The 26,387-nt window shown below is 43.8% G+C and overlaps 2 protein-coding genes across 5 annotated transcripts in view; one reads left to right on the top strand and one right to left on the bottom strand.

Moving 5' to 3' along the window:
• The window catches only part of LOC119251752 (E3 ubiquitin-protein ligase TRIM38-like), a 73,445-nt gene that overhangs the window by 17,676 nt on the left and 29,382 nt on the right, over nt 1-26,387 (top strand). Inside the window, exon 7 of one of the 4 annotated variants that reach the window (XM_054698407.1) lies at nt 1,959-2,709. The exons of 1 other annotated variant lie outside the window; for it this stretch is intronic. In XM_054698407.1, coding sequence (XP_054554382.1) covers nt 1,959-2,065 — 107 coding nt within the window. In that variant the 3' untranslated portion in view covers nt 2,066-2,709. Of the gene's footprint in view, nt 1-1,958; nt 2,710-4,758; nt 4,800-12,047; nt 12,082-26,387 lie in introns of those variants that run through there. 2 more of the 4 variants (XM_037519019.2, XM_054698409.1) reach the window with 2 other exon arrangements.
• LOC119253097 (E3 ubiquitin-protein ligase TRIM38-like) lies at nt 14,111-25,365 on the bottom strand. The gene is made up of 6 exons (XM_037520753.2): nt 24,852-25,365; nt 23,831-23,926; nt 20,998-21,228; nt 20,011-20,033; nt 19,803-19,915; nt 14,111-15,809 (listed from the first exon to the last, which is right to left on the bottom strand). Exons 1-6 carry the CDS (start codon nt 25,260-25,262, stop codon nt 15,292-15,294), a joined length of 1,392 nt encoding a protein of 463 aa, XP_037376650.1. The 5' UTR covers nt 25,263-25,365; the 3' UTR covers nt 14,111-15,291.

The following is a 26,387-nucleotide window of genomic DNA, read 5'->3' on the forward strand; positions in this document are numbered from 1 at the left end:
ATCCACTTCAAAGTAATGTCTTCCTGAGTTGAAGTGCTCACAGCCAAGGACACAGGGTACGGTCAAGATATCTTAGAGAATTTCTAAGGATCAACTGGGGGCCTTCATAGGTCACTTGTCTTTAATCCTCAGAGACAATTATGTGAGTATGAGCTGTATCCGGATCCAGAGTCACACGGACTGCAAAATAAAACAGAAAACAACAAAAGATATGTTTTTGATGTCTTTAGTTTTCAATAAACTAGCCTGTGTTCAAATATGTTTCCTGCTGGGTGCATGAGTCATCCTCTATCTGTTAAATATAAAGCAGAAATCCTATTAACACAGATAAAGGTATGGAAGATATTTGAATGACCTAATATAAACGTAAGAGCTGGTGAAATTCCTGGTATATGGGAAATGATCAATAATGGATAGTAAAAATAAATGTCATCATCACCATCTCACCACTCAGAAAAGCCAAGGACCAGAATCACCCAAAATGATAGTGTTACTGTCCCCGCTAAGTCAGTCATCTCCTGTAGGACAAGTAGGAATCACAGATGATTTGAGCAGAACCACCTTCCCATTTTAATAATACCACACACACCAAGAATAAGAAAGGAAAATAACAAAGCTAAGGACACAGGTTATTGAAAACCCAGAATTTTACCCTGACCTGAGGAAACCTGCTCCACGCTTTTTAAATTATAAGGTCTTCTGTTTTGTATCAGCTAATGAATTAGCAGAAGAAAATAAACTGGACACCAATATACATAACAAAAACATGTAACTATTGATTGGATCAAGTAAAATAGAAAATATATGATAAACTTAAGTGTGACACTGAACAGTTGAGCAGTACTGAAAGTTGTACTGAAGCAGTACTGAACAGAAGTTGTAGCAACAGAGTTAAGCATGCACTGTGTTACTGGGTTAAACAATGATTACTGGACTCCATCACTAAGGGAAATCAAGTTGCAGAAACTCTTCCTGTCCTAGGGTCTCACTTTTTCCCCTCAAGGTCACTCCCCACCTTTCTCCACTCTGCTGTTCCCAGTAAAGCTGACCCCTGTGGACACATCTTCCAGGCTCCATTTTCTCTGACTTCTATTTGCTTCAGCCAAGGAAAACCACAGAGGAGATGATAGAGCAAAGAGAGGCTGCCCCAGTGGGTAGGGGGTACAATACAAATAGGTTAGAAATCAATACCAAAGGCCCAAATATATGAGTAAATATGAATAGAATAACATCTACAGGGCCTCCCCAGTGGCACAGTGGTTGAGCGTTGGCTACGAAGTTGCCCGCAGCCTCTCCAGCGCTGGTTCGATCCCTGCCACCCGTGAGGATCCCACATAGCACGCAGACCTCTCCTGCCATGCCCGTTACTCCCCTCGGCAGTGTACTTCGTCAGTCTGCCTGTTCTGCTCCCTGCTCTGGCTCTAGTGAATTCTCTCACCCTCCCAAGCTTCTGAGTGTACCCAGTGCTTGTATAAATAAATAAATAATCTTTAAAAAAAATCTACATCATAACAATATATATATACAATTGAACGATTATAACATGCTTCATATAAAGTCAACAGTGAGTGACAACTGTTTTAAGCCTATCAGAAGATATGGGATTGATATAACAGGCTTCCACAGATCAATAAAGTCAAGAACCTAATAGAAACATTCTCAAATCAAGAGTAAACTGTGATTACTGGGTAATCACAGAAGCCCAAAGGGTCGATGGACTTGCAAAAAGAATCTGAACCTCACTTAGTGAAAACAGACAAATACAATGAAGTCCACAAACATAAACCAGATTAAATCTATCAGGTTGCCTAAAGTGTTCAACAGTGAGACAAGTCACACGGGGGTGTGCTACAGTGGGAGTCTCCTACTGTGGGTTAGAAACAGTCATACAATTTTAAGATCTGCATATGTTGTAATATTAAAATGTGCATTCCTGTATAGTGCCGATTTCATTCAAGGTACGTCTGAGGAAACCATTCAAGAAAAGAAAGAAGAATGGACCAGAAATAGTTACGGAAGTATTTTGTGCATAACAATTAAAAAAAACCAAGGAAATAACAAGTGACTTTAAGCCTTCAATTTAAAAAAAATCACATTCATTTATTACCACACTGCAAAGTGACAAAGAGTTCTAGATCTATGGACTGAGTTCCCAGTCCTCCACTGTGGGAACTTACAGCACTCATTTCACCTGCTGTGTCTCAGATTCCTCATCTATATCAAAGCGTCCACAAGGAGGACTGTGAATAAAAAAGGAGAACAAACGTGGAGTCTTATCGGAACACAAAATTCCTAAACAAGCGAATCAGCCACAGAAAGAGAGCGCTCACTTAGGCAAGTGGAACCTTGCAGGTGGCAGTGCCTTTTGCTTCACTGGAACAAGCTACCTGGTAACAGGCACCAAGATAACACCTCCCAGCATTCCAGGCCTTAGGAACATGCCACACAAAAATAAAAGCTCAGGGATACAAGGCTGTGTGGACTAGAACGTCACTGTAACGTTGCTGTCACCCCCAGTGCTGGAGATCCTGAGGCCCCATCAGCAGGGATAAGGTTACATATAATTAGGATAGTCTCATGCAATGGTAGTTTAAATGTCATAGGTGACATAGGAAGAGATTTCAAAGAGATTTCAAATTAAATTATATTAAATGCTTGTACAAACAGAGAAAGACCTAGATCTCGCTGCCTTGAGAAGCAGACCTGGAAATGGGGAGGGAAATGTGAGATTTTTTTCTTCATGCCTGTCCTATTCTATTTAACTGGTTACAATTTATTTGTAAAAATGCTTTATAGACAATTTAACAGTAAATTTAGTTTTATTATTACTAATAGTGTAATTATATTATTAATAATGTACATAATATATGTGTAGTAATATATTATATAGTATTAAAGTTATTAATTTTTCTATTATAGTAAAATTAATATAATATATAATACAATGTATTATATATTACTATAATTATTAATATATTATTATATTATAGTAAAAATAATAAAAGGCCTTAATAATAATTAGAGTTTTCAAAAGAAGGTGATGTATTTAATTAAGAGATAAGTCCATTTCACAAACAGGTTGACTTGAACCTCCTTGAAATGTCATGTATGAAAAATAAAGGAAGGCAAATCAGCTCACAGAAGTCTGGACATGACTTTCAGAAAGTTCTGATTTTTTCTTCCTTGCATCTTTATGAGATCAAATTTTGAGATACTGTTTTTGGTGGTTGCTGCTGACATTAACTTGAGGGGACCACATAAATTCCATAATCCCTTGTCTACAACCCCTGGGTATAGGGGCAAATATTAAAATTCAGAATATTTTTGATGTTTTAAATACATAACAATAATACACACTACATGGTTTACCCACCCCCAGCAGGGGCTATGTCAGCGGCATCCTCAAATGCATCAATAACCCTGCAGCAAGTGGGATAAGTAAAGGTCTCCAGTAGTCTCATATCAGTGTGACATAGGATTGGCCACTGTGGAAAGGCAGACCCAAGGTGGTGTGCCTGATCCCCGCCTCTTCATTTTACAGTCTTATAACACTTCTTCCATTTAACTGTGGACATAACCTAAGGTGCCTCTGATCAATTACCTCTGACCACTGGCAAAAATAATGGGATGTGACCCCTTGATTATATTTCACTATGTGATTTCATTTTTTTCTAAAGATTTATTTATCTTTATACCAGAACTGGGGTACAGGTCAGAGGTACGGGAGGGTGAGAGGATTCACCAGGGACAGAGCAGGGAGTAGAACAGGCAGACAACAAACATATATTGATGAGGGGAGCGGCGGGAGCAACAGGAGTCTGCTGCGCCATGTGGGATTCTCGCCGGCTCGCCGGGATCGAACCTGCACTGCAGAGGCTGTGGACAGCTTCACAGCACTGCGCTCAACCCGCTGAGCCACCAGGGAGGCCCTGTGATTCGATTTTAATAGCTGAGTACTCTAGAGATTCTGTCTCCTGAGCTCGCTTGCAAGAAAAATTGGCCATGTTGGGATGCCCATGGGCAAAGTGATGAGTGGTGACTTCCAGAAGCTGAGGGCGCTTCCAGAAGCTGAGAGCGCTTCCAGAAAACATCTGGTAAGAAGTCAGGTCCTAAATCCTATAACCGGGCCTCCCTGGTGGCGCAGCAATGAGTGCTGGGTTGCGAAGCTGCCCGCAGCCTCTGCAGCGCCAGTTCAATCCCCGGCTGCTCCCCGGCCACCGGAGGAGGGTCCCACATGGCGCGCAGACCTCTCCTGCCGCCCGCTGCTCCCCTCAGCAGTGTACTTCAGTCCTCTGCCTGCTCTGCTTCCTGCTCTGGCTTTGGTGAATTCTCTTACCCTCTTGCCCTTCTGACTGTACCCAGTGCTTGTATAAATGAATAAATAAATCTCCGAAAAAAAGTTATAAAAAAAAAAGAAAAGTAATAATTAAAAAAATAAGCCAGCAAAAAAAAAAAAAAAAAAGCATTAAAAAATAAATCCTGTAACCATGAAGAAATGAATTCTGCCAACAACTGGAAGAAGATTCCCCAACTGATCCACCAGGTGATCCATAACTGCACTGTGTGACCCCACCTGAGCTGGGCCCAGGATTCTGCCACAGAGATAAAATGTGGTTTTTGATTTAAGCCACTAAATATGTTTGCAGTAGTAGGTGACTAAGACAGTCACCAAACAAATTCCAGTTAGGTTTGATTTTGTGGACAAATGAGTTATGGAAAATATTTAGTTCTCAAAGCATTTGAATTCTGTAATTGTAGATGAGAGACGATGGAAATACAGCAAGCACTGATTAAGAGACTCCAGGGAGGAAACATCAGATTTGACAAAACATGGTTTTCCTTATGATTCTAACATTCACTGTATTGTCTGGGTCAAGGCCCTAAAATTGTTGCATCACAGTAAAGTATCCTCATTTACCTTTCTTGCATTGTGGTCAGAGGTGACTGAAAAGTTAACAATAAACATTACATACAAGACACGTTTGTAAATACCTTATATGTGTTGACGCTCTTTACTTTAATGATGAAACCAAAGAACTGAAAACTGTTAATATTCTCAGTGTTTAGGAAAAAAGAGCAGAGTGCCTGGGCTGGCACAGCTGATGAACAGGAGGGGGGGAGTGTGAAGGGCCTGCACAGATCCCCAGCAGGTTTGTCCCTGTAAGCACTGGAGCCTCCTGACACGAGGGAGGGGACAGCTCCACAACAATTCAACAATCTCTCTGACTGTGAGTCTCTCCAGGGTCAGGTGGTGAGTGGGGTTACCATGACGGTACCTTTCAAGTATAATATCTAAAGAATTCTTGGCTTTCCATACCTTAGTAGCTCTTTAGCATTTTCTTCACATCCAAGTAAAGCTCAGGTACATTATACACAGTGTGAAGCTCCAGAGAGACGGCCTCTGGCACTTCCAGCTCCACAGCTGCACTCCTAGGGTCAGCAGAGGACAGAGACATCTTTAGTGGGATGGTTTATTCAGCCCTAAGGACCCTCACCCTGCCCCCAGGTGGTACTATGGCACTTACCCACTCAAGATGTCTTTCACATCCTACAGAGAAACAAGGACACAATGGTAAGTGCAGGTACATCAGTATTTCACGGGGTGTGGCACGTGGGGCTAATCTCTGGAAACATTCCTCCAAGAACAAAGAGAAGGACCCAGCCATAGACATTGCTAGAAATAGGTAGACTGATACCTTTCCATGCCCCAGGGTAGCAGAATGTACGTACACAGTGTATGACCCTCTGAGTTGGTAACTTCCTGTGACCTGTGCCTCTAATCACAGCAGACTGTGGGCTACTTAGGGGAAAGGTCAGGAGCTTCCCATACTGCCTTACAAGATTTGCATCAGTGACCTAAAATCCTTCAGAGGAGTGCATCTAGACATCACTCTTTCAGAGGGCCTTAGTGGTGACCACAGGCAGAGCCCCTGAGATGGGCCACGTAGGTGGCGACAGCAGGTGTCACATATGTTGGAGCTGCCAAGCTACATCCTCCCCTGAAGAGTGTGACCCCTAGTTCTATAGTGGAACACAGAATAACTAGAATAACTAGTTCCAGGCTTTTATCATGGAGGTAAAAGAAGGTCTGGGAAGAGTTCTTTGGGTCACATGATATACCAAGAAATCAGAGAAAATGTCATTCATGTTGGCTGTCCCCCTTTACACTCACAAGTCACCTGTAGGAATCATCCAGGAAACAGACTGGCACTCAAGGTTAGTGCACAAGGAACAGACAAAATGGCAGCAAATGATGCCATAAGGTTCATATTGGACAATATGGAACCAACTGGCCTATAAAAGCAGAAGGTGTATATTTTTCGATTCACATATGGTTACTCTATAGACTACTGGAGGCCATTCTTCAAATATTCATTTGTCTTTAAAAGAAATGCTACTTTAAATTTCCCCGCAGTAATTCCCCACTTCCCAGAGAAGCTGGAAGGCCTTGCCATCTTCCCCTGCTTCTCTTCATGGTCCCCTTACCACTCGGGCACAGACACCTCTTCTGCGTCCTCCCAGGGCACAGCCTCACCTGCAGCAAATCCTGGGCCGATTGCTGACGTTTCTCCTCTAGTTCCCTGATGCAGCTCTTGAGTTTCTGGCTCTGCTTTTCCAGGCTGCCTTCATCATCCTGAAGACTCTTCAGAGTCTGCTCTTTTTCTATCTCAGTCTCCACAGATAACACTTCTCCTCAACACGGAGGAAGGTGTGCAAATTCTCGAAGTCAGACTGGATTGTCTTTCTCTGGAGTTCTATCTTCTCCTAGAATGAAGAAGATATGCTCAAAAGGTGCAAACAGGCTAAACTTCAGTTGTGGATGAAATGAGGAAAAAATGAGGTACATCTCTAAAATGGGAAACTCTCATCCTTAAAAGTGTATGGAACTCTGATACAACATGGATGAGCCTTGAAGATACATGGTCAGTGGAGTAAGTGAGAGCAAAGGACAACAATTCTATGATTGCTTTTATAACGGTACAATGGAGATACTGTGTAGTGGGGATCAAGTTTCATGTTGAAAGAATGAAAGTTCTGTAACTGGAGTAGAGTTGGGGGCGCCCCAATATGAAGATGATGCCAATAAAGTGAACACCGAGGATGCTGAAAATGGTAAATTCATGTTTATTATAAAGAATAGAGACACTTATAAAAAGTAAAGTTTTTTTGAGATACTGTGAAACTTTTTGCTATGAGTCATGTTCCTCTGCTGCAGACTGAGACCCAGGAGGCCGGACATTGATGTGGGAGAGGCTGTCACAGTTCTCTACAGTCAAGTCAGAAATTTCCGTCTTCAGCAGCCAAATCACATGATAAGGAGGCACAGGCTGCTGGATGATGTCATTAGGGAATAAGGGCCCTGGTCAAGTGTAATTAAACCCAGTTTATATTTGGAATGTATGAAAATGTCTCTATCCTAGGGAATTTTATGAAGCAAAAGTTTGTGACGAACATCACCAAGGCTAGTCATTACCCAAGTAGGTGAGTCCATGATTATGAACAGAGGGAGGCTAAATTTGATCATAGATACCAGAATATCATCCACAAAGCTTGTGTCCACTTGATCCTCCTTATGTATAAGACTGACAGAAACCACATGATCTCTCTTGTGGGACTCACTTTTCATTTGGGAGACTGAGTTGCAATTTCCACTGGGGCTTTCTCAGTTCATGGGGTGCTTCAGTGACTGTGATGTTGTGGAGAGGGGAGACTGATTGTGTAGGAGACACATACAGGACAGCTAGACTCTGGCATTGACATGGTTTCCCTATATATTTGCAACAATGGGAGCTCTCATAACCTGAGATTCCAGAAAGGCAGAAAGTATGACTGTCTCTCGGGAGCTTAAATATAACATCCACACACAAAGGACCAGAACTATGGCTTTGAAGAGACCAGATGGAGACATAATAACTAACCAGTCTGCATGTAGTGTGCCTGTGGAGGATCATATCAGTATTTCTGTAAGGCATAGGCCTCTGGTGGAGGAGAATGGCCATACATGGAAAGTCTTAGTGAATCACAGTGTGCAGTAAAAAAATATTTGCTCTTATTACAGCTCTATCCTCATCATCACTCTCATAAAAGTTGAGTAGTATAACATCACCTGGACTGCCCGTCCATCCAGAGCTCACAAAGGTTTTTGAAACTTGAGGGGTGAATATGGACCCTGCATTCTGGTAGATGTTCCAAAGTGATGAGGTTGAATTCTTTTAACCATGAATTTATTTAAACCATGAGGAATTTCCAGTTTCACATTTAGTCAAGGATGGTTCTAGGTAAGAAAGGTCAAAAGTATGCTTTCTGGACTAAAGTATCAAGAATCCCAGGGAATTACTATTGTAAGCTTGGAAAAGAAAGGAGATAAATTATCACAGAATGTTTCTTTCTTGGGTGTCATTTATTCAGTCTGGCACATTAGGAAGGAACCAGCATGTGCTGTGTGAAAACATCCCCTCTGCCTGGGCTCTAGATTCACAATAGTTCGAAAACAATAAACTCAATTCTTACCTCCTATTTCTTCATTTGTTTCTGTGTAGAAAACTTCAGACTCTGACATTGGTCTTCTTGTTCTCTCAGTTTTGTCACAGCTTTCTGGAGATTTTCCTGATAATAATAGGGTGAAACAATTATAATCAATAGACAAAGCTTCTAAAAGCTCTTCAGTCTAACCTTCCAGGACGGTTAGACTGACCTTATGTGTTGTTCAATCCTTATACTTTCATAGAAACACCCTGAGGAAGGTCTATGCAGTAACCCTGGGAAGCTGTTAGGATTTTTACCATCATTTCTGTACTGTCGAAACCAAGACTTAGGAAAGGGTTAAGTGACATGCACCAGGGGCCATCTCTGGTTGGTGGCTGAGCAGTGATTCCAAACTCATCTGCTGACCCAGAGTCAGCTGACCCCAAACCACAACACTGCCAGGGAAATGCGGTACGTGGCCAAAATAATAACATACACAAGATGACTTTCTCTAAATTTCTGTATATGGTGAGTTTTGTGTCCTTGCAGACTCTCTTCCCACTGGCTGGGACCCTAGTCCACACCCACGTCAGGGGCACTCCAGACACTCTTGTTTTGCTCTTTTTTTACCCTAATGACTGCAGGATGCCTAAAAGGTGGTGTGTCTGTCCCTGTTTTCAGATTATGTCATATGGCCCTGCACATTGTAATTTTTCAAATTCTACACACATATGAAGATAAAACAGGCCAACGTGTGTCATCACGGCAGAGAGTGAATAGGAATGAGAATTTCACCATCCAGTGAAAGTCAGGATGGTCAGTTAGGATCTGATTGCATGGGGACCCATCTGAACTATTTTTCAGATCAACAAGATGATGAAAGCTAATTTTATGATCCTAACCACAGGTTACAGGCTAAATAATCTCAGATCTAAGAGTTCATCAGGACGGCAAGTACTGCTGCAGGCCTCTCTCCATTCACTCACCCTGTAACCTTGTCCTGCCTCCTCCACAAGTTCTGTGCTGTGTCCTCTGTGCTGGGGGCAGCGCTCACAGCGCCAGCAGATGAGCTGCCCGTCGTCCTCACAGAACAGGTGGAGCTGCTCCCTGTGTTCCTCAAACAGCCTCACATGCCCCAGCTCCTTAATGCTCTCAATGAGTTTTTCTAGTTGCTTTATGGGCCAGAAATTGTCCTTCTTAAATGGTGCCCGACACAGGGGACAGTGGGACCGCCTCACCCCTGCTGCTCCTTGTTGATTCTCAAGTCTGTCTGTTATGCACCTGCGGCAGAAGCTGTGCCCACAGTCAATGCTCATTGGCTCTGTCATGAGCTGCTGGCATATGGGGCACGTGGCTTCCTTCTTGGTAGTGAGGGCTAAAGCCATGGCTTTCTGAAAACTCCAGTATTGTGGTTAGAGTAGATGGAATAGCCACATGATGGAAATACACAAAATGCCGAACTTTATGCTTCCATAGGTCTTGAAATCATCTGTCTAGAAAGCAAATGGATTGGAGTTTGGTTGCTGTTTGTGGTCACTAAAACATAAAATGAAATTTAAAGTTCAGTTTCATATCCACTAGTTGTGTTTGAGCAGCTTACTATCTGCCTACGAATGTGGCTACTTGACACCCCAGAGACAGAGAACATTCCATCTTTATAGAAGACCTTTTCTACTTGGTGCTAAGAGGGAGAGAAGCAACACAGGCTTCTTCACAGAAGTTGCAACAAGAGGACCGCCACCGGTGGCGCAGGGGTTAAAGACAGCACTATCAAGCTACAGGCAGTCGCTGCAGCGTGAGCTGTATTCCAGGCTGGGCCCGGGAGCTATCCTCATGTTGCAGCAGACCTCTCCTGTCTCACCCGCTGCTCCCCTCAGCAGTGTATTTCAGTTTAAGCGCTCGTTCTGAACCCCATTCTCTCTAGTGAATCCTCTTACCATCCGTACCTCTGGCTTGTACCCAGTTCTTGTATGCATAAATAAATAAATCTTCAAAAAAGTTTCAACAAGAGATAGAAAAATCTGAGGGAGAGTGAAATACTTTCCTAGTAAACATCAAGAATACTTAGCACCTGAAAACTTCTTTGTGCTTGGCAATAACACTTAGGAACTGGGTGGACTGTGAAAAACTCCCAATCACATTTAACACTATTTACCCCACACCCCCAACTCTCCCTAACCCAATTTCACCCCCAAGCAACAAACCCAGTAAACAGTCTCTGTGAAGACCCTATCGGGTCACAGTCAAAATCAGCAACAAAACAGGAAGAAGCAGGTATTAGGAAAGAGCTGGGAAGAGGAGTCAGTCCTGGGAGCAGGGTCTCTGGAGACCCCCAGTGACAATATCTCTTCCCCAGGCCACGACTTGTCTCCCAGGAGATTTAGGGTGACTGGATCAAGGGAGTGTGTAGAACCTAGGAAGCAGTGGGTAAGGCCCGGCCCCCTGGGGCTGGGTGTTCACCCCCTACATCACAGTGAGCATCTGACACCCAGAGACAGGAGGGGAGTGACCAGGACCAAGAGTCAGTCCTTCCCACATGAGGCTGCTTCTGGACCCTAGTCTGTTCCCCTGTCCCATTCCTGGTTTGTGGTGGGAAGGGGGTGACTTCTGGAGGCTTATTGACCTTTCCTTTGATGTGACATACTCAGAATTAAGAACCAGGATTCAATTCAAGTTGCTGATTGGGCTATTTCCCTCCAACAATAAGGGCAAAGCTCTCCAGTCATAGAGAATTAACTGGAGACTTCTTTTCCTTCACAACTTATTTCCCTCAAAGCATGTATTAGATTCATCTCTCCTAAGGGCTCTGTGTTCCTGGGAAGAAAGTCTCCCCACTCCTTACACCGAGGGTGCAGGTCCTGGGCCTTCACTTACCTCTCATGCACCATCTTCCGAGATGGGGCATGAAAGCAAAAGAGAAAGAGATGGGGAGAGAGGACTAGAGAGCAACATCCTAATCAAAGTGCTTTTCCCACTGCTCCCCGCCTACACACACACAAACACATGCACACACAGACACATTAGCTCTTCCCGACACACCTTGGCCTGGCGTCGTTCACCACCTGCACCACTCAGCACAGCCGCACACTCAGGGTGGGGTCCCTCCAGCTGCCACTCCCTGCACCTACAAAAAGGAAGTGAGCTCTGATCTAAATCAGAAACGAAACTTACTTGGGGGGACTCCTGGACATGGGGAGGAAACTGTGACTCTGTCCACATGTCCTGAACTGGAGTGGGGCACAGGAGAGGGCACTCTTCATTTACAGCAACAGCAGAAGGGGTAGATGGTCGCCCTGGACGTTTCTGTCACCCCCAGTCTCTCAATCAGCAACCGCAGAGGTCACTTCACAGACTCTGACTTGAGCGCTCTCTACTTTTGCCACCAGATTTCTTGGGAGTCCAAGACTCTCCTCAACCATATTATCCTTGCAATTTCCAGCCCTTATTGTTGCAAACTGCTCTGGAGGGTGTGGTGGGAAAAGGGGGTGACAGCAGCAGGGCTCATGGACACTGCAACACTTTCCCACATCATCCTCCCACTCTTGTTGCGTCTCGCTTATCTCCTCAATTTTGCTCTGCAGGACTCTGATGGGTATGAACAGCCGGAGTCACCACCCAAGAGAGCACAGGAGCCATGAGGTCCCTGCAGTGAGTGGTCTGCACCACGTGGGTGCTGCGCCACCAGGGCTGTTGCTTGTGGAGGAGAGACTGGTGGTCAGGGGTCAAGTATTTAGTGCCTCACCTCCAGCACCTCTAGTTCAATAAAGAACACTATATTGAGTTACAATTAATGGAAAAAAACAGGTTATCATCACAAAACAAGGCTCTGCCATGTTTATAGACTCTGGTGTAAAAGGCATTTATGATAAAAACATAATATTTTTGCTTAAGAAATAACTTCTAGGTCTCCCTGGTGGCACAGGGGGTTAGGACAAAACCTATGAAGCAATCCGCAGCCACTGCAGTACAAGTTTGATCCCCAGCCACATGTTCGAGCTACCCACATGGCACAGCAGACCTCTCCTGACTCGCCCGCTGCTCCCCTCAGCAGTGTATTTCAGTCAGTCTGCCTGTTCTGTTCCCCACTCTGTCTCTGGTGGGTCCTTTCACCCCACCCCACCCCCCCCCCGCCGTGCTCTGGCCTGTACCCCAGTTCTTGTGTGCATAAATAGGTAAGTCTTAAAAAAAAGAAGAAAAAAAAAAAGAAATAACTTCTGCAGAGTCCGAGGGGCTGGTCGGGAGAAGGGGGAGCGGGGCAGGAGAAGTGAACTGGGATTCTAGAGCTGCCTGTCTGTGCCCCCAGGGAGGCCTGAGAATCTTTACTAAATAATTTTTTTTAGAAATGACAAGAGGAAGGAAAATTATTTCTGGGTGGGACATAATGGGAAGGCAAATATTAGGAATGGAAGAGTAAAAAGTGTTAGTTTCAGCCACGTTTGTTATGTGGACCCCTCTAGTGTGGTCTCTGGACTGATAAAGTTCTAGGTAATGTGGTGCTACTTCTACGCTCCTGGTAGAGAGAAGATGAGACACATTATATAAATTTATGCCCACACTTTTTTTTTTAATAATAAATTTTATTTTTATATTCCCCATACAATTGCAACCCCCTTATTTTGAACCCAATCCCTCCCCTCCCACCCCTTACCCCCCATAGAGTGTCTCTGGTTCATAGTTTTTTGTTGATTTTGATTTTTACTTTCTTATAGTTATTCATTTTCCTGGTCCCTTATTTAAGTTTTCTAGATTCCTGCTATGAGTGAGACCATCCGGTATTTTTCTTTTTCTTTCTGGCTTATTTCGCTGAGCATGATCCCTTCCAGCGCCATCCATGTTGCTGCAAATTGCATGTGTTTATGTTTTTTGAATGCTGAGTAATATTCCATGGTGTATATGTACCACATCTTCTTGATCCAGTCATCTATTTTTTGCCCACACTTTTTTTTATTTAAATATTTTATTTTATATGCTTCTTACATCTTTTTTTCATTTTTGCACAATGTATGCTTTTCATTTTGGTTATATTCCCCATACAATTCCCCGCTCACCCCCTTATTTTGACTCTAGTCCTTCCTTTCCCCACCCCGCCCTCCCTCCCCCAGGCCCACACTTTTGCAATAGGGAGAGAGCAGAGAGCTTTTTATCTCAGCTTTCTCAGTCACCTTAATTTCAATGTAAGTCATATGCCAAAGTGGCATATTTGGGGTGCTCCATTCCACAACACTGTATTTTCAAGTCACAACCCAGCCTCTATCAGCATGACTAGGAGACCTTGTGAGGCTGAGGTGGGTGGTGGGTGATGGATAATCTGACCTCTCGCTGTTTCCCTCTGGGTGGACGCATCCAACATTCCAAAAACACACTTAGACGTCATTGTCCTCCTCGTGAGAGGATGTCAGAACATTTCAACGTCAACACACATTGATTTTTTTTTTTAAAGATTTATTTATACAAGCACTGTGTACAGTCAGAAGTGCGGGGAGGGTGAGAGAATTCACCAGAGACAGAGCAGGGAGCAGATCAGGCAGACGGACGAAGTACACTGCTGAGGGGAGCAGTGGGCGCAGCAGGAAAGGTCTGCGTGCCATGTGGGACCCTCACCAGCGGCCGGGGATCAAACTGGCGCTGCAGAGGCTGCGGGCAGCTTCTCAACCCAGCGCTCAACCGCTGCGCCACCGGGGAGGCCCACACATTGATTTTTATATTAACTACATACCATGACATTTAGCAATTTGGTGACTTTCTTGGGACATCACTAATGCAGTTTGAGATATGGCTGACTGCACCATGGTGCCAGCCTTGGCTTACTTAGGTCGGATAATTTAAGTATGATAAGGATGTATCTGTGTATTGCAAGGCCTATTATGTCATATCTGGTGAAAGAGGCTACCAAAATACTACCAGCGAGAAATACTTTTTCAGATTTTAAAATATTTCAAGATAGGGCCTCCCTGATAGCCTGGGGGTGAAGTCTCAGTGCTATCACCACTACTACCCAGCCAGGGAGTCAACCCACATATGGAGAAGCACACCTCTCCTGTCTTACCCACTGCTCCCCTCAGCAGGGTATTTCAGTAAATCCACCTGTTCTGCTCCCAACTCTGTCTCTGGCAAATCCTCTCACCCCTCCCATCTCTGGCCTACACCCCAGTTCTTCTACACACACAAAAACAAATTAAAATTAATAAAATATTTAAAAATAGGTGGCACTAGCGCAATCTGGAATAAATCAATTTCATTTCTAGACTGAAGCCTTGTCAGAGTTCTTTTTTACAATGAATCTCCTCCCTGTCTGAACCCTCTCACTGTAAACCACTGTAGCTTTTCTCTCACACGTCACCTGCTTGTCACCTAAGTAGACTCCCAGGACATCAACTCTGTGGTTAGAAGGGTCACCATTATTTTGATGTTCCTGCTCTTCTCTGCAGTTGACAGGGACAACTACAATTTCCCCTCCTCCCCACACCTGACTTCTGATGCTATCAAACAAACTGAGAGCACTCACCCCTCTGACCTCTGGCCACCCTGCTGTCAGACCAGGAACTGGGAAATCAGAGATCTGAACCCTCTGAAGATGGGTGGAGAGGACAATGTATACCTGTGGATGTTATCTTACATTCTCCACTGATTAAATATTTTTAGTCTGTATATACATTCACCCAATGCAGATCTATCTAGTATCCACCCAGAGTTGGCACTGTTCCAGGTACAGAAAAATGTAAGTGAAGGAAAGACCAAGTTTCTTCCCTGAGGGAACTTTTATTATATTCTCTAGGATGGTTATACCCAGAAGGAGGCTACGAAAACCTATTCCTTTCTTTACTATTATTGTGAATTTAGGAATAAAGCGGAACCTTGAGAAACCCCAAAAAAGGGCCGGAGAGTATCAGAGAAGGAGGCCCTTGGGAAGGTGAAGATGTGGGAGACAGTACTTGTCATGTTGTAAAAGGACACACGTCCGGCCTCACAGTCCACAAAAACCCCCAACACCCAGATTTGCTCCTTCAGAGGAAGGCAAGTTGGGGGATAGGTAAGGGCTACGTAATCTTTCCCTTCGCATGATCTAATGACCCAGAATCCAGACTTAGGTTGCAGACTCATGGGAGCACCTTTGGGTACATTTTCCAGACAAACACCTAAATCCCACCCAGAATCTACTTCCACATTCACTTCAAAGTAATGTCTTCCTGAGGTGAAGCACTCACAGCCAAGAACCCAGGGTAGGTCAAGAAATCTTAGAGAATTTCCAAGGTTCAACTGGGGCCCACCATAGGTCACTTGTCTTCGATCGTCAGAGACAATTGTGTCAGTATGAGCTGTGCCTGGATCCAGGGTCACACGGACTGCAAAATAAAACAAACAGAAAACAAAAAAAGACATGTTTTTGATGTCTTAAGTTTTCTTTTTTGTTTTTTTTAATAAAGATTAATTTATGTATACAAGAACTGGGGTACAGACCAGAGGTATGAGGTATAAGATGATTCAACAGAGACAGAGTGGGAGCAGAACAGGTGGATCGCTGAAATGCACTGCTTTGGGGAGCAACAGATGAGACAGGAAAGGTCTGCTGCGCCATCTGGGTCTGCTCCCTCACTAGGGATTGAACTCAGACTGCAGTGGCTGGGGATTGCTTCATAGTGCTGACACTTAACCCGTTGTGCCACCCGGAAGGCCCCTCTTTAGTTTTCAATAAACTTGCCTGTGTTCACATGTGAGCTTTGTTCCCTACTAGTGTCATCCTCTGACACTCTGTTAAATATAAAGCAGAAAGCCTATTGGCACAGAGAATGGTGTGGAAGATATTTGAATGAGCTAACATAAGCATAAGGGTTGGTAATATTCTTAGTATATGGGAAATGATCAATAATGGATAGTAAAAATAAATATCATCATCACCATCTCATCACTCGGAGAAGTCAAGGACCAGAACTACCCAGAGTGATAGTGTTACTGCCTCCCCAAAGTCCTTCATCTCCCATTTAGGACAACTAGGAATCACAGGATGCTTGAGCAGAACCACCCTTCCCATCTTTACTAATAATGATCCACACCAAATAAGAAAGTAAAATAACAAAGCTAACGTGGCAGCTTATTACTGACAACCCAGAATTTTACCCAGGTCTCAGGAAACCTGCTCCACGCTTTTTAAAGAATAAGCTCTTTGTCTTGTATCAGCTAATGGATTAGCATAAGGAAACAAACTGGACACCAATATACATAAAAATATGTAACTATTGATAGGGTCAAGTAAAATAGAAAATATATAATATAATATATAATATATAACACTTAAGTGTGACACTGCACAGTTGATGTCTTAAGTTTTCTTTTTCGTTGTTGTTTTTTCTCATGGAGTGGTAGTTCTAAATGTAATAAGAGACACAGGAAGAGATTTCAGTAAATTAGATTAAATGCTTGTATAAGCAGAGAAAGACCTAAGTCTTGCTACCTTGAGATACAGACCTGGAAATGGGGAGGGATACGTGAGATTTTTCTTCATGTCTGTCCTATTCTATTTAACTGATTACAATTTATTAGTAAAAATGCTTCATAGAAAATTTAACAGTAAATTTAGTTTTATTATTACTAATAGTGTAATTATTATATTAATAATGAACAAAATATATGTGCAGTAATATATTATAGAGTATGAAAATAATTAATGTTTATATTATAGTAAAACTAATATAATATATAATATAATATATTATATATTACTGTAATTATTAATATATTATAGTAAAAATACTAATAGGCTTTAATAATGAGGGTTTTAAAAAGAAGGTGATATATTTAATTAAGAGATAAGTCCATTTTACAAACAGGTTGCCTTGAACCTCCTTGAAATGCCATGTATGAAAAATAAAAGAAGGCAAGTCAGCTCACTGAACTCTGGACATGACTTTCAGAAAGTTCTGATTTTTCCTTCCTTGCATCTCTGTGAGTTCAAATTCTGAGATACTGTTTTTGGTGGTTGCTGCTGACATTAACTTGACACTAACTGACATTAACATAAAAATCTACAATCCCTTGTCTACAACAACTAGGCATGGGGCAAATATTAAAATTCAGAATATTTTTGATGTTTTAAATACATAACAATAATACACACTACATGGTGTACCCACCCCTGGCAGGGGCTAGGTCAGGCACATCCTCAAATGCATCAATAACCCTGCAGCAAGTGGGACAAGTAAATGTCTCCTATAGTGTCATATCAGTGTGACGTAGGATTAACCACTGAGGAAGGACAGACCCAAGGTGGTGTGCCAGACCCCTGCCTCCTCCTTTCATAGTCTTGTAGCACTTCTTCCATTTAACTGTGGGCATAACCTAAGATGCCTCTGATCAATTACCTCTCACCACTGGCAAAAATAATGGGATGTGACCCTTGATTATATTTCATTATATGATTCCATTTTAGTAGCTGACTTACTCTAGCGATTTTTTCTCCTGAGCTCCCTTGCAAGAAATAATTGGCCATGTTGGGAGGCCCATGGGCAAAATAATGAGTGGTGACTTCCAGAAGTTGAGGGCACTTCCAGCCAACAGTTGGTAAGAAGTCAGGGCCTAAATCCTATAACCATAAAGAAATGAATTCTGCCAACAACTGGAAGAAGATTGGAAGAGGAAAACCCCCCAATTGATCCACCAGATGAGCCCATAACTGCTCTCTGTGACCCCACCTGAGCTGGGCCCAGATTTCTGACACACGATACTGAGAGATAAAATGTTGTTTTATAAAAACACTAAATATTTTGCATCCATACATAACTAAAGCAGTCACCAAATCATTTCCAGTTAGGTCTCATTGTATGGTAAGTGAGTAATGGAAAATATTTAGTTGTCGGAGCATTTGAATTTTGTAATTGTGGCTAAGAGGTGATGGAAATATAACAAGCACTGATTAAGAGAATCAAGAGACAGGATTACAATTGGTGAAATGAGGTTTTCGTTATTATTCTAACATTTTCCATGTTGTCTGGGTCAAGGCCTTAAAACCATTAACCTTAAAGTCCATTATCCTCACCTACTCTCTCAGACTTGACTGAGACATTAACAATAAACATTATGTACGAGACACTGTTCTAAATACTTCATACAGATCGATGTATTTCATCTTAAAGACAACACAAAGAAATGGGAATTGTTAGTATTTTTACTTTTCCGGTGGGAAAACCAAGGAGGTCATATGCTTGGCATGACACAGGTAATAAATGGGAGAAGAGGAATTTTAAAAGCCTGCCCAGGGCCTCCCCGGTGGCGCAGCGGTTGAGCGCTGGGTTGCGAAGCTGCCCGCAGCCTCTGCAGCACCGGTTCGATCCCCGGCTGCTCCCCGGCCACCGGAGGAGGGTCCCACATGGCGCGCAGACCTCTCCTGCCACCCGCTGCTCCCCTCAGCAGTGTACTTTGGTCCTTCTGCCTGCTCTGCTCCCCACTCTGGCTCTGGTGAATTCTCTCACCCTCCTGCGCTTCTGACTGTACCCAGTGCTTGTATAAATGAATAAATAAATCTTAAAAAAAAAAAAAATACATGAAGCAAAAACTGACTAAAAAAAAAAAAAAAAAAGCCTGCCCAAATCACCAGTGTCCTGTGCCCCTGTCCAATCACTGAGGCATCCTAACAAGAGAGAGAGTGTGGCAGACCTGTGAAAATAACTAAACAACAGATGTGGCTATGAACTTGTCCAGGGGCAGTTCGTGAACTCGGTTATAACATGAGGTACATTTTGTCCACAGCACTTAAGGAAATTTTTTTGTTTTATTTTTTAAAGATTTATTTATTTTGGGCCTCCCCGGTGGTGCAGCAGGTTGAGTGCAGCGCTGTGAAGCTGTCCAAACCCTCTTCAGTGCGGGTTCAATTCCCAGCCGGCCAGGGAGATTACCATATGGCGCAGCAGACCTCTCCTGTCTTGCACACTGCTCCCCTCAGCAGTGCTTTCAGTCTGTCTGCCTGTTCTGCTGCCTGCTTGTCTCTGGTGAATCCTCTCACCCTCCCATGTCTCTGGCCCGTACCCTAGCTGTTGTCTAAAAAAATTTTTTAAATTTAAAAAAAGATTTATTTATTTATACAAGAACTGTGGTATAGGCCAGAGGCACGGGAGGGTGAGTGGATTCACCAGAGACAGAGTGGGGACCAGAACAGGCAGACAGACCATAAGCACTCCTGAGGGGAACAGCAGGCGAAACAGCAGAGGTCTGCCACGCCATGTGGGTATCTCCCTGGCTGGCCGGGAATGAACCAGCGATGCAGAGGCTGTGGACAGCTTCACGGTGCTGTGCTCAACCTGTTACACCACCAGGGAGGCCCTTAAGGAATTGTTAACTTCACAAACCTTGGTAGCTCTTTAACATTTTCTTCAAATCCAAGTAAAGCTCAGAAACATTGCACACAGTCTGAAGGTCCAAAGACACAGCCTCTGGTACTTTCAGCGTCACAGTCAAACTCCTAGAATCAGCAGAGGACAGAGACATCTGCAGTGAACATTCCATGAAGCTCAATGTACCGCTACTCCTTCACCCCTGTACTCATACAGCACTTACCTGACCAAGGTGTCTCTCATGTCCTAAAGAGAAACAAAGGCACAAGGTGAGTGTGGAGCAGCATATTTTATGGAGCTGGACATGTGGAATAAACTGTAATCATTCCTCTCAAAGAAGAGACGACACAGTCACAGACACTGACAGCTACCAGGTAGAGTGATACCTCTCCATCCCCTAGAGAACCAACATGGCATCTAGTTCTTCACCCACTGAGTCTAGTAACTTCCTTACTGTGACCTGGTGCTTCTAATCACCTCAGCCTGTGTGCTTCCTGGGGAAGAGGGACAGGAGCTTCCCATAGTCCCTCTAGAGATTTTCTTTCATGGACCTAAAATCCTTCCAAGCAGCCATATTAGAGGCTTATCACAAATGTCCACAGTGGTGAGCAGAGGCAGAGCCGCTGAAAGACCTACTCAGGTGGTGGCAGCAGGTGTCACCTGGTAATGGAGCTGTCACGCTACATCCTCACAGCGTGACCTCCAGTTCTATGGAAGGAATGAGAAGAAACAGCTCTAGGATATATGTGAAGGGGCTGGATCCTTCATGCTGCCTAAGCAAGGCCCCAAAAGAGCTCTTGAAGCAAGGACTACAAACAATTCAGAGAGAGTGTCTCGTTCATTGTGGCTGCCCTACTTTATCACCCACAAGTCAACTGGAGGAATCTTCTAGGAGAAAGTCTGCAGTCAGGGTGCTGTGCACGTGGGACAAAGACAGATGGTAGCTCAGAGAATCATAGCGTGCTTATTTCCAAGGAATCTAGCCTAGGTATGCAAAGTGAATCACATAAAGGCACCTATAGATTACTGGCGGCCACCTTTCAAATAACGATGTGTATTTAAAAGAAACGCTACTTTAAATTCCCTACAGTGATTCCGCACTTCCCAGAGAAGCTGGAAGACCTTGCCTTCTTCCCCTGCTTCTCTCCACTGTCCCCTTAACACTCGGGCACAGACGCCTCTTCTGCGTCCTCCCAGGGCACAGCCTCACCTGCAGCAAATCCTGGGCTGGGCCCTGACATTTCTTCTCTAGCTCCTGCATGTGGCTCTTGAGTTCCTGGCTCTGCTTTTCCAGACTCGCCTCATTGTCCTGCAGAATCTTCAGAGTCTGCTCTTTTTCCCTCTCCAGTCTCCACAGACAACACTTCTCCTCAACACGGAGGAAGTTGTAGAGATTCTCAAAATCATAATGGATTTTACTTTTCTCAAGCACTGTCTTCTCCTAGAATCAAGAAAGGATGCTCAAAAGGTGCAAACAAACCAAAACTCATTTGGAGATGAAATGAGATACGAAATGAGGTACATAAGCACTATGGGAAACTCTTCTGCCTTAGAAATATGGGGAGACTCATGGATGAGCCTTGAAGACATAATGGCAAGTAACATAAGTCAGAAAAAAATGACAACAATTTCATGATTGTTTTTCTATAGGTACGTAGTCAAATTTTAAAAGAAAGTAGAAGGGGCCTCCCCTGGTGGTGCAGCAGTTAAGTGCTGGACTGCAAGGCTGCCTGCAGTCTCTGCAGTGCCAGTTCGATTCCCGGCCCCCCAGCGAGGGTCTCACAGGGCGTGCAGACCAATCCTGCTGTGCCCGCTGCTCCCCTCAGCAGTGTGTTTCGTCATTCTGCCTGTTCTGTTCCCTGCTCTGGCTCTGGTGAATTCTCTCATCCTCCCGAGCTTCTGACTGTACCCAGTGGTTGCATAAAATAAAAGAAAGAAAGAAGGAAGGAGGGAGGGAGGGAGGGAGAGAGAGAGAAAGAGAGAAAGAGAGAAAGAGAGAAAGAGAGAAAGAAGAAAGAAAGAAGAAAGAAAGAAAGAAAGAAAGAAAGAAAGAAAGAAAGAAAGAAAGAAAGAAAGAAAGAAAGAAAGAAAGAAAGAAAGAAAGAAAAAGAAAGAAAGAAAGAAAGAAAGAAAGAAAGAAAGAAAGAAAGAAAGAAAGAAAGTTGAAGGCGGGGACAAGGTGGGAGGAGGGACAACAGGGACATTGTTCAGGGGGATAGAGATTAAGGTTGGAAGGATGAACAAGTTCTGCAGATGGAGAGTAAAGTTGGGGACACCCCAATATCAACATGATGGCCAATAATGTGAACACAGAGGATGCTGAAAATGGTAAACTTCATATGTTTATTTTAAAGGTCACAGACATTTATAAAAAGTTTTTGAGGGCCTCCCTGGTTGTGCAGCAGTTGAGCGCTGGGTTGCGAAGCTGCCCGCAGCCTCTGCAGCGCCAGTTCGATGCCCGGCTGCTCCCCGGCCACCGGAGGAGGGTCCTGCATGGCGCGCAGACCTCTCCTGCCACCCGCTGCTCCCCTCAGCAGTGTACTTCGTCAGTCTGTCTGTTCTGTTCCCCACTCTGGCTCTGGTGAATTCTCTCACCCTCCCACGCTTCTGACTGTACCCAGTGCTTGTATAAATAAATAAATAAAATCTTAAAAAAAAAAAGTTTTTGAGATACTGTGATACTTTGCCATGAGTCATCTGAGGTGGAGGAATGTGCATGTCCCTGCTGCAGAGTTCAGGCCCAGGAGGCAGGACTCAGATGTGGGAGAGGCTGTTACAGTTCTCTACAGTCAGCTGAGTTATTTCCATCTTCTTCAGCTGATGAATTATGGAAGTAGGGCCAAGGTCAAACACTAGTAAACCCAGTTTATGTATTTGGATGTAAGAAGGTATATCTCTCACTGATGAAACTTTGTGAAGCAACAGTTTGTGATGAACATCACCAAGACTAGACATTAACAGCAAGTAGGGGAGTCTATGATTATCAAGAAAGGGGCAGAATTTGACCAGAGTTACCAGAAATATTAATCAACCAACCCTGTGTCCCATTCACTGTTTTGTCTAAGATGGCAGAAGCAAATAATATTTCTTGTGGGACTCACTTTTCATTTGGAAGATACAGAATTGCAATTTCCACTGCTGATTTCTCAGTTCATGCAGCACTGTATGACTGTGACATTGTGGTCATGGATCATTATTAGGAAAAGTGGAACTTTTGAGTAGGAGGCAGGGACAGCTGGACTCAGGCATTGATGTGGTTTCCCTATATGTTTGTAACAATGGAAGTTCTCCCTTCACTACCCAAGATCCAAGAAATGAAGGAAGTATGACTGTCCTTTGAGGGTTCAAGCTTAACATCCACATACAAAGGATCAGGACAAAGGCTGGAAGAGACTCCAGAAACAGACAGAATGACTAAATAGTACAATTAACTGTGAAGCGATGGATTCCATCAGTGTGTTTATAGGGGTGTGGGCTCTGATCCTGTGTAAACTGTAGAAACAGACTTAGAGACCCACAGTGTGCAGTGGTCAGTGTATGTACCTGCTGCAGCTCCATCCTCATCACCAGCCTCATGAGCCGAGTAACATAATCTCACCCAGAGTGACCCTGTTCTCAGTGCTCACAAAGGATGACTTCTGAACACAGAAAGCAGAACTTCATACCCTGCACTGGGATAAGCGTGCCAAGGTGATATGGTTAAACCTTCAAAACAGGAAGTGATTTAGAATTTGAATTATTTAAATGCTGAGATCTTTACAACTTGAAACCTGGTCTAGGATGGTTACATATAAGAACGTTCAAAACTCTGCTTATACAGACTGAGATTTTGAGCATCCTAGACAATCATGGTTGCGAGGGTAAAAATAGGTAGATAACTTCTCATAGTCACTAGGGCCATAAAATAAAGGATGTTTCTTCTTAGATTTTAGCTATTTTGCCTGGTCTAGTGAGAATAAAACATGAAGTACATTGCCCAACCATCACTTTCTCAATGATATTGCATACATAGTAGCTTGAAATTAATGAACTCAATTTCTTACCCTCCATTGCCTTATTTGCTCTTTTGTGGTCAACTTCAGGCTCTGATATTGGTTTTCCTCTTCCCTCAGTTCAGTCAGAGCTTTCTGGAAAATTTCCTGATAAAAATAAGGTGGGACATTAGAGTTAATTTGTCAAGCTTTCTCAAGGAAACTTAATGGATCCCCATCTCCAGGACTATTAATAATAAGGAAGACTTTAAATGTTACTGACTCTCACGATTTCAGAGAAGCGCCCTCAGGAAAGTCTGCGCAGTAACATATTTGATCCCCTTATAACCCTGAGAAGTTGGGAGGATTTTTACCATCAGTACTGTGCTGTAGAATCTGAGGCTTAGGAAGGGGCTGAATGACATGCACCATCACTGGTGGGCCGCTGAGCTGTGATCCAAGCTCATCTGCTGACCAGAGCAGCTGACCCAAAACCACAATACTGCCAGGGAAGTGCTGCATGTGCACAAGATAATAACATACCCAAGACGACTTTCTCTAAATTTCTGTATATGATGAGATGTGCGTCCTTGCAGACTCTCTTCTAGAAGCTCCCCCATAAATCACTCCCATGGGCTGGGGAATACTAACTTCCCAAGTCAAGGGACTCCAGCATTCTTGTGTTGCTGATTTCCTTACCCTATTGACTTCAGGATTCCTAAAATGTGGTATGTCTCTACCCCTGTTTTCAGATTCACATGGCCCTGCACATTGTGGTTTTTCAAATTATACACACAAGTGAAGATAAAGCAGGCCGGTGTTGATTGAGCACACTGAAGGCTACAGCAGGGATCATCCCAGCAAGAGTGAATAAGATGGGATGAGACACTGACCACCTGAAGAACGTCAGGAGGACAATTAGAAATTTATTCAGTGGGGACTCATCATACACCAAAAAAAACCCAAAAAACAAAAAACAAACCATGATGAGTGTTTTAAGATCATAAAATAGGATTTCAGGCAAAAATAATCTTAACTCTGAGAGTTCAACAAGAGAACAGGTACTGCTGCAGGCCTCTCATCCACTACTCACCCTGTAGCCTAGGGCTGCCTCCTCCACAAGTTCTGTGGTGTGTCCTCTGTGCTGGGGGGAGCGCTCACAGCGCCAGCAGATGAGCTGCCCGTCGTCCTCACAGAACAGGTGGAGCCGCTCCTTGTGTTCCTCACACAGCCTCTCACGCTCCAGCTCCTTGATGCTCTCAATGAGGTTTTCCAGTTGCTTTATGGGCCGGAGATTGTCCTTCTTAAATGGTGCCCGACACAGGGGACAGTGGGACCTCCTCAAGGATGATGTCCCTTGTCGTTGATTAACAAGTAAATCTGTTATGCACCCGCGGCAGAAGCTGTGCCCACAGTCGATGCTCACGGGCTCTGTCATCAGCTGCAGGCAGATGGGGCACGTGGCTTCCTCCCTCATCTTCTTGGTAATGAGGGCTGAGGCCATGGCTCTCTGAAAACTCCAATATTGTGGTTAGAGGCAGACAGAACTTTTCACAGTGATGGAAATACACATAACCTGGATATTTGTGCCTCTACTAATCTTGAAATCTTCTGTCTAGAAAGGAAGTGGATTGAAGTTTGGTTGTTATTTATGGTCACTAAAACATAAAATGAAATTTAAAATTCAGTTTCCTATCCACTAGCTGTGTTGCAGCGGCTTACTATCTGCCTGCAAATGTGGGTACTTGACACCCCAGAGACAGAGAACATCCCATCTTCATAGAAGACCTTCTTGGAGCTGGTGCTAAGAGGGAGAGAAGCAGCACTGGCTTATCATCAAAGTTTCAACAAGATTTAGAAATCTGGGAAGGAGAGTGAAACACTTTCCTAGTAAACAATAATACTTAGCACCTGAAAACTTCTTCGTAGGTGGCAGTAACACTTAGGAACTGGGGGGACTGTGAAAAACTCCCAATCACATTTAACACTACTTACCTCACGCCCCCAACTCTCCCTAACCCAACTTCACCCCCAAGCAACAAAACCAGTAAACAGTCTCTGTGGAGACCCTACCAGGGTCACAGTCAAAATCAGCAACAAAACAGGAAGAAGCAGGTATTGGGAAAGAGCTGGGAAGAGGAGTGGGCCCTGGAGCAGGGTCTCTGGAGACCCCCTATGAGCACTGTCTCTTCTCCAGGCCATGACTGTCTCCCAGGAGATTTAGGGTGACTGGATGGAGGGAGTGTGTAGAACCCAGGAAGCAGTGGGTAAGGCCTGGCCTTACCTGGGTGTTCACCCCCTAGCATCACAGTGAGGATCTGACACCCAGAGACACGAGGGGAGTGATTAGGGGCAAGAGTCAGTCCTTCCCACATGAGGCTGCTTCTGGAACCTAGTGTTATCCCGCTTTTCCCATTCCTGGGTGGCTTTTGCCAGAGAGTGTCATCAGGAAGAACACAGAGAACTACTTTCCTTTGACATGGCAATTCTCTGAATTCAGAATTGGGATTCAACTAAAGTTGATGATTTGATTATTTTGCTCCAACAATAAGGACAAAGCTCTCCAGTCATAGAGAATTAAATGGAGACTTCTTTTCCTTCACACCTTATTTCCCTCAAGGGACCGTAG

The sequence above is a fragment of the Talpa occidentalis genome, unplaced genomic scaffold, assembly GCF_014898055.3.
Source record: "Talpa occidentalis isolate TD23 unplaced genomic scaffold, MPIMG_talOcc4v2.1 talOcc4.2, whole genome shotgun sequence".
In the NCBI taxonomy this organism is placed as follows: Eukaryota; Metazoa; Chordata; class Mammalia; order Eulipotyphla; family Talpidae; genus Talpa; species Talpa occidentalis.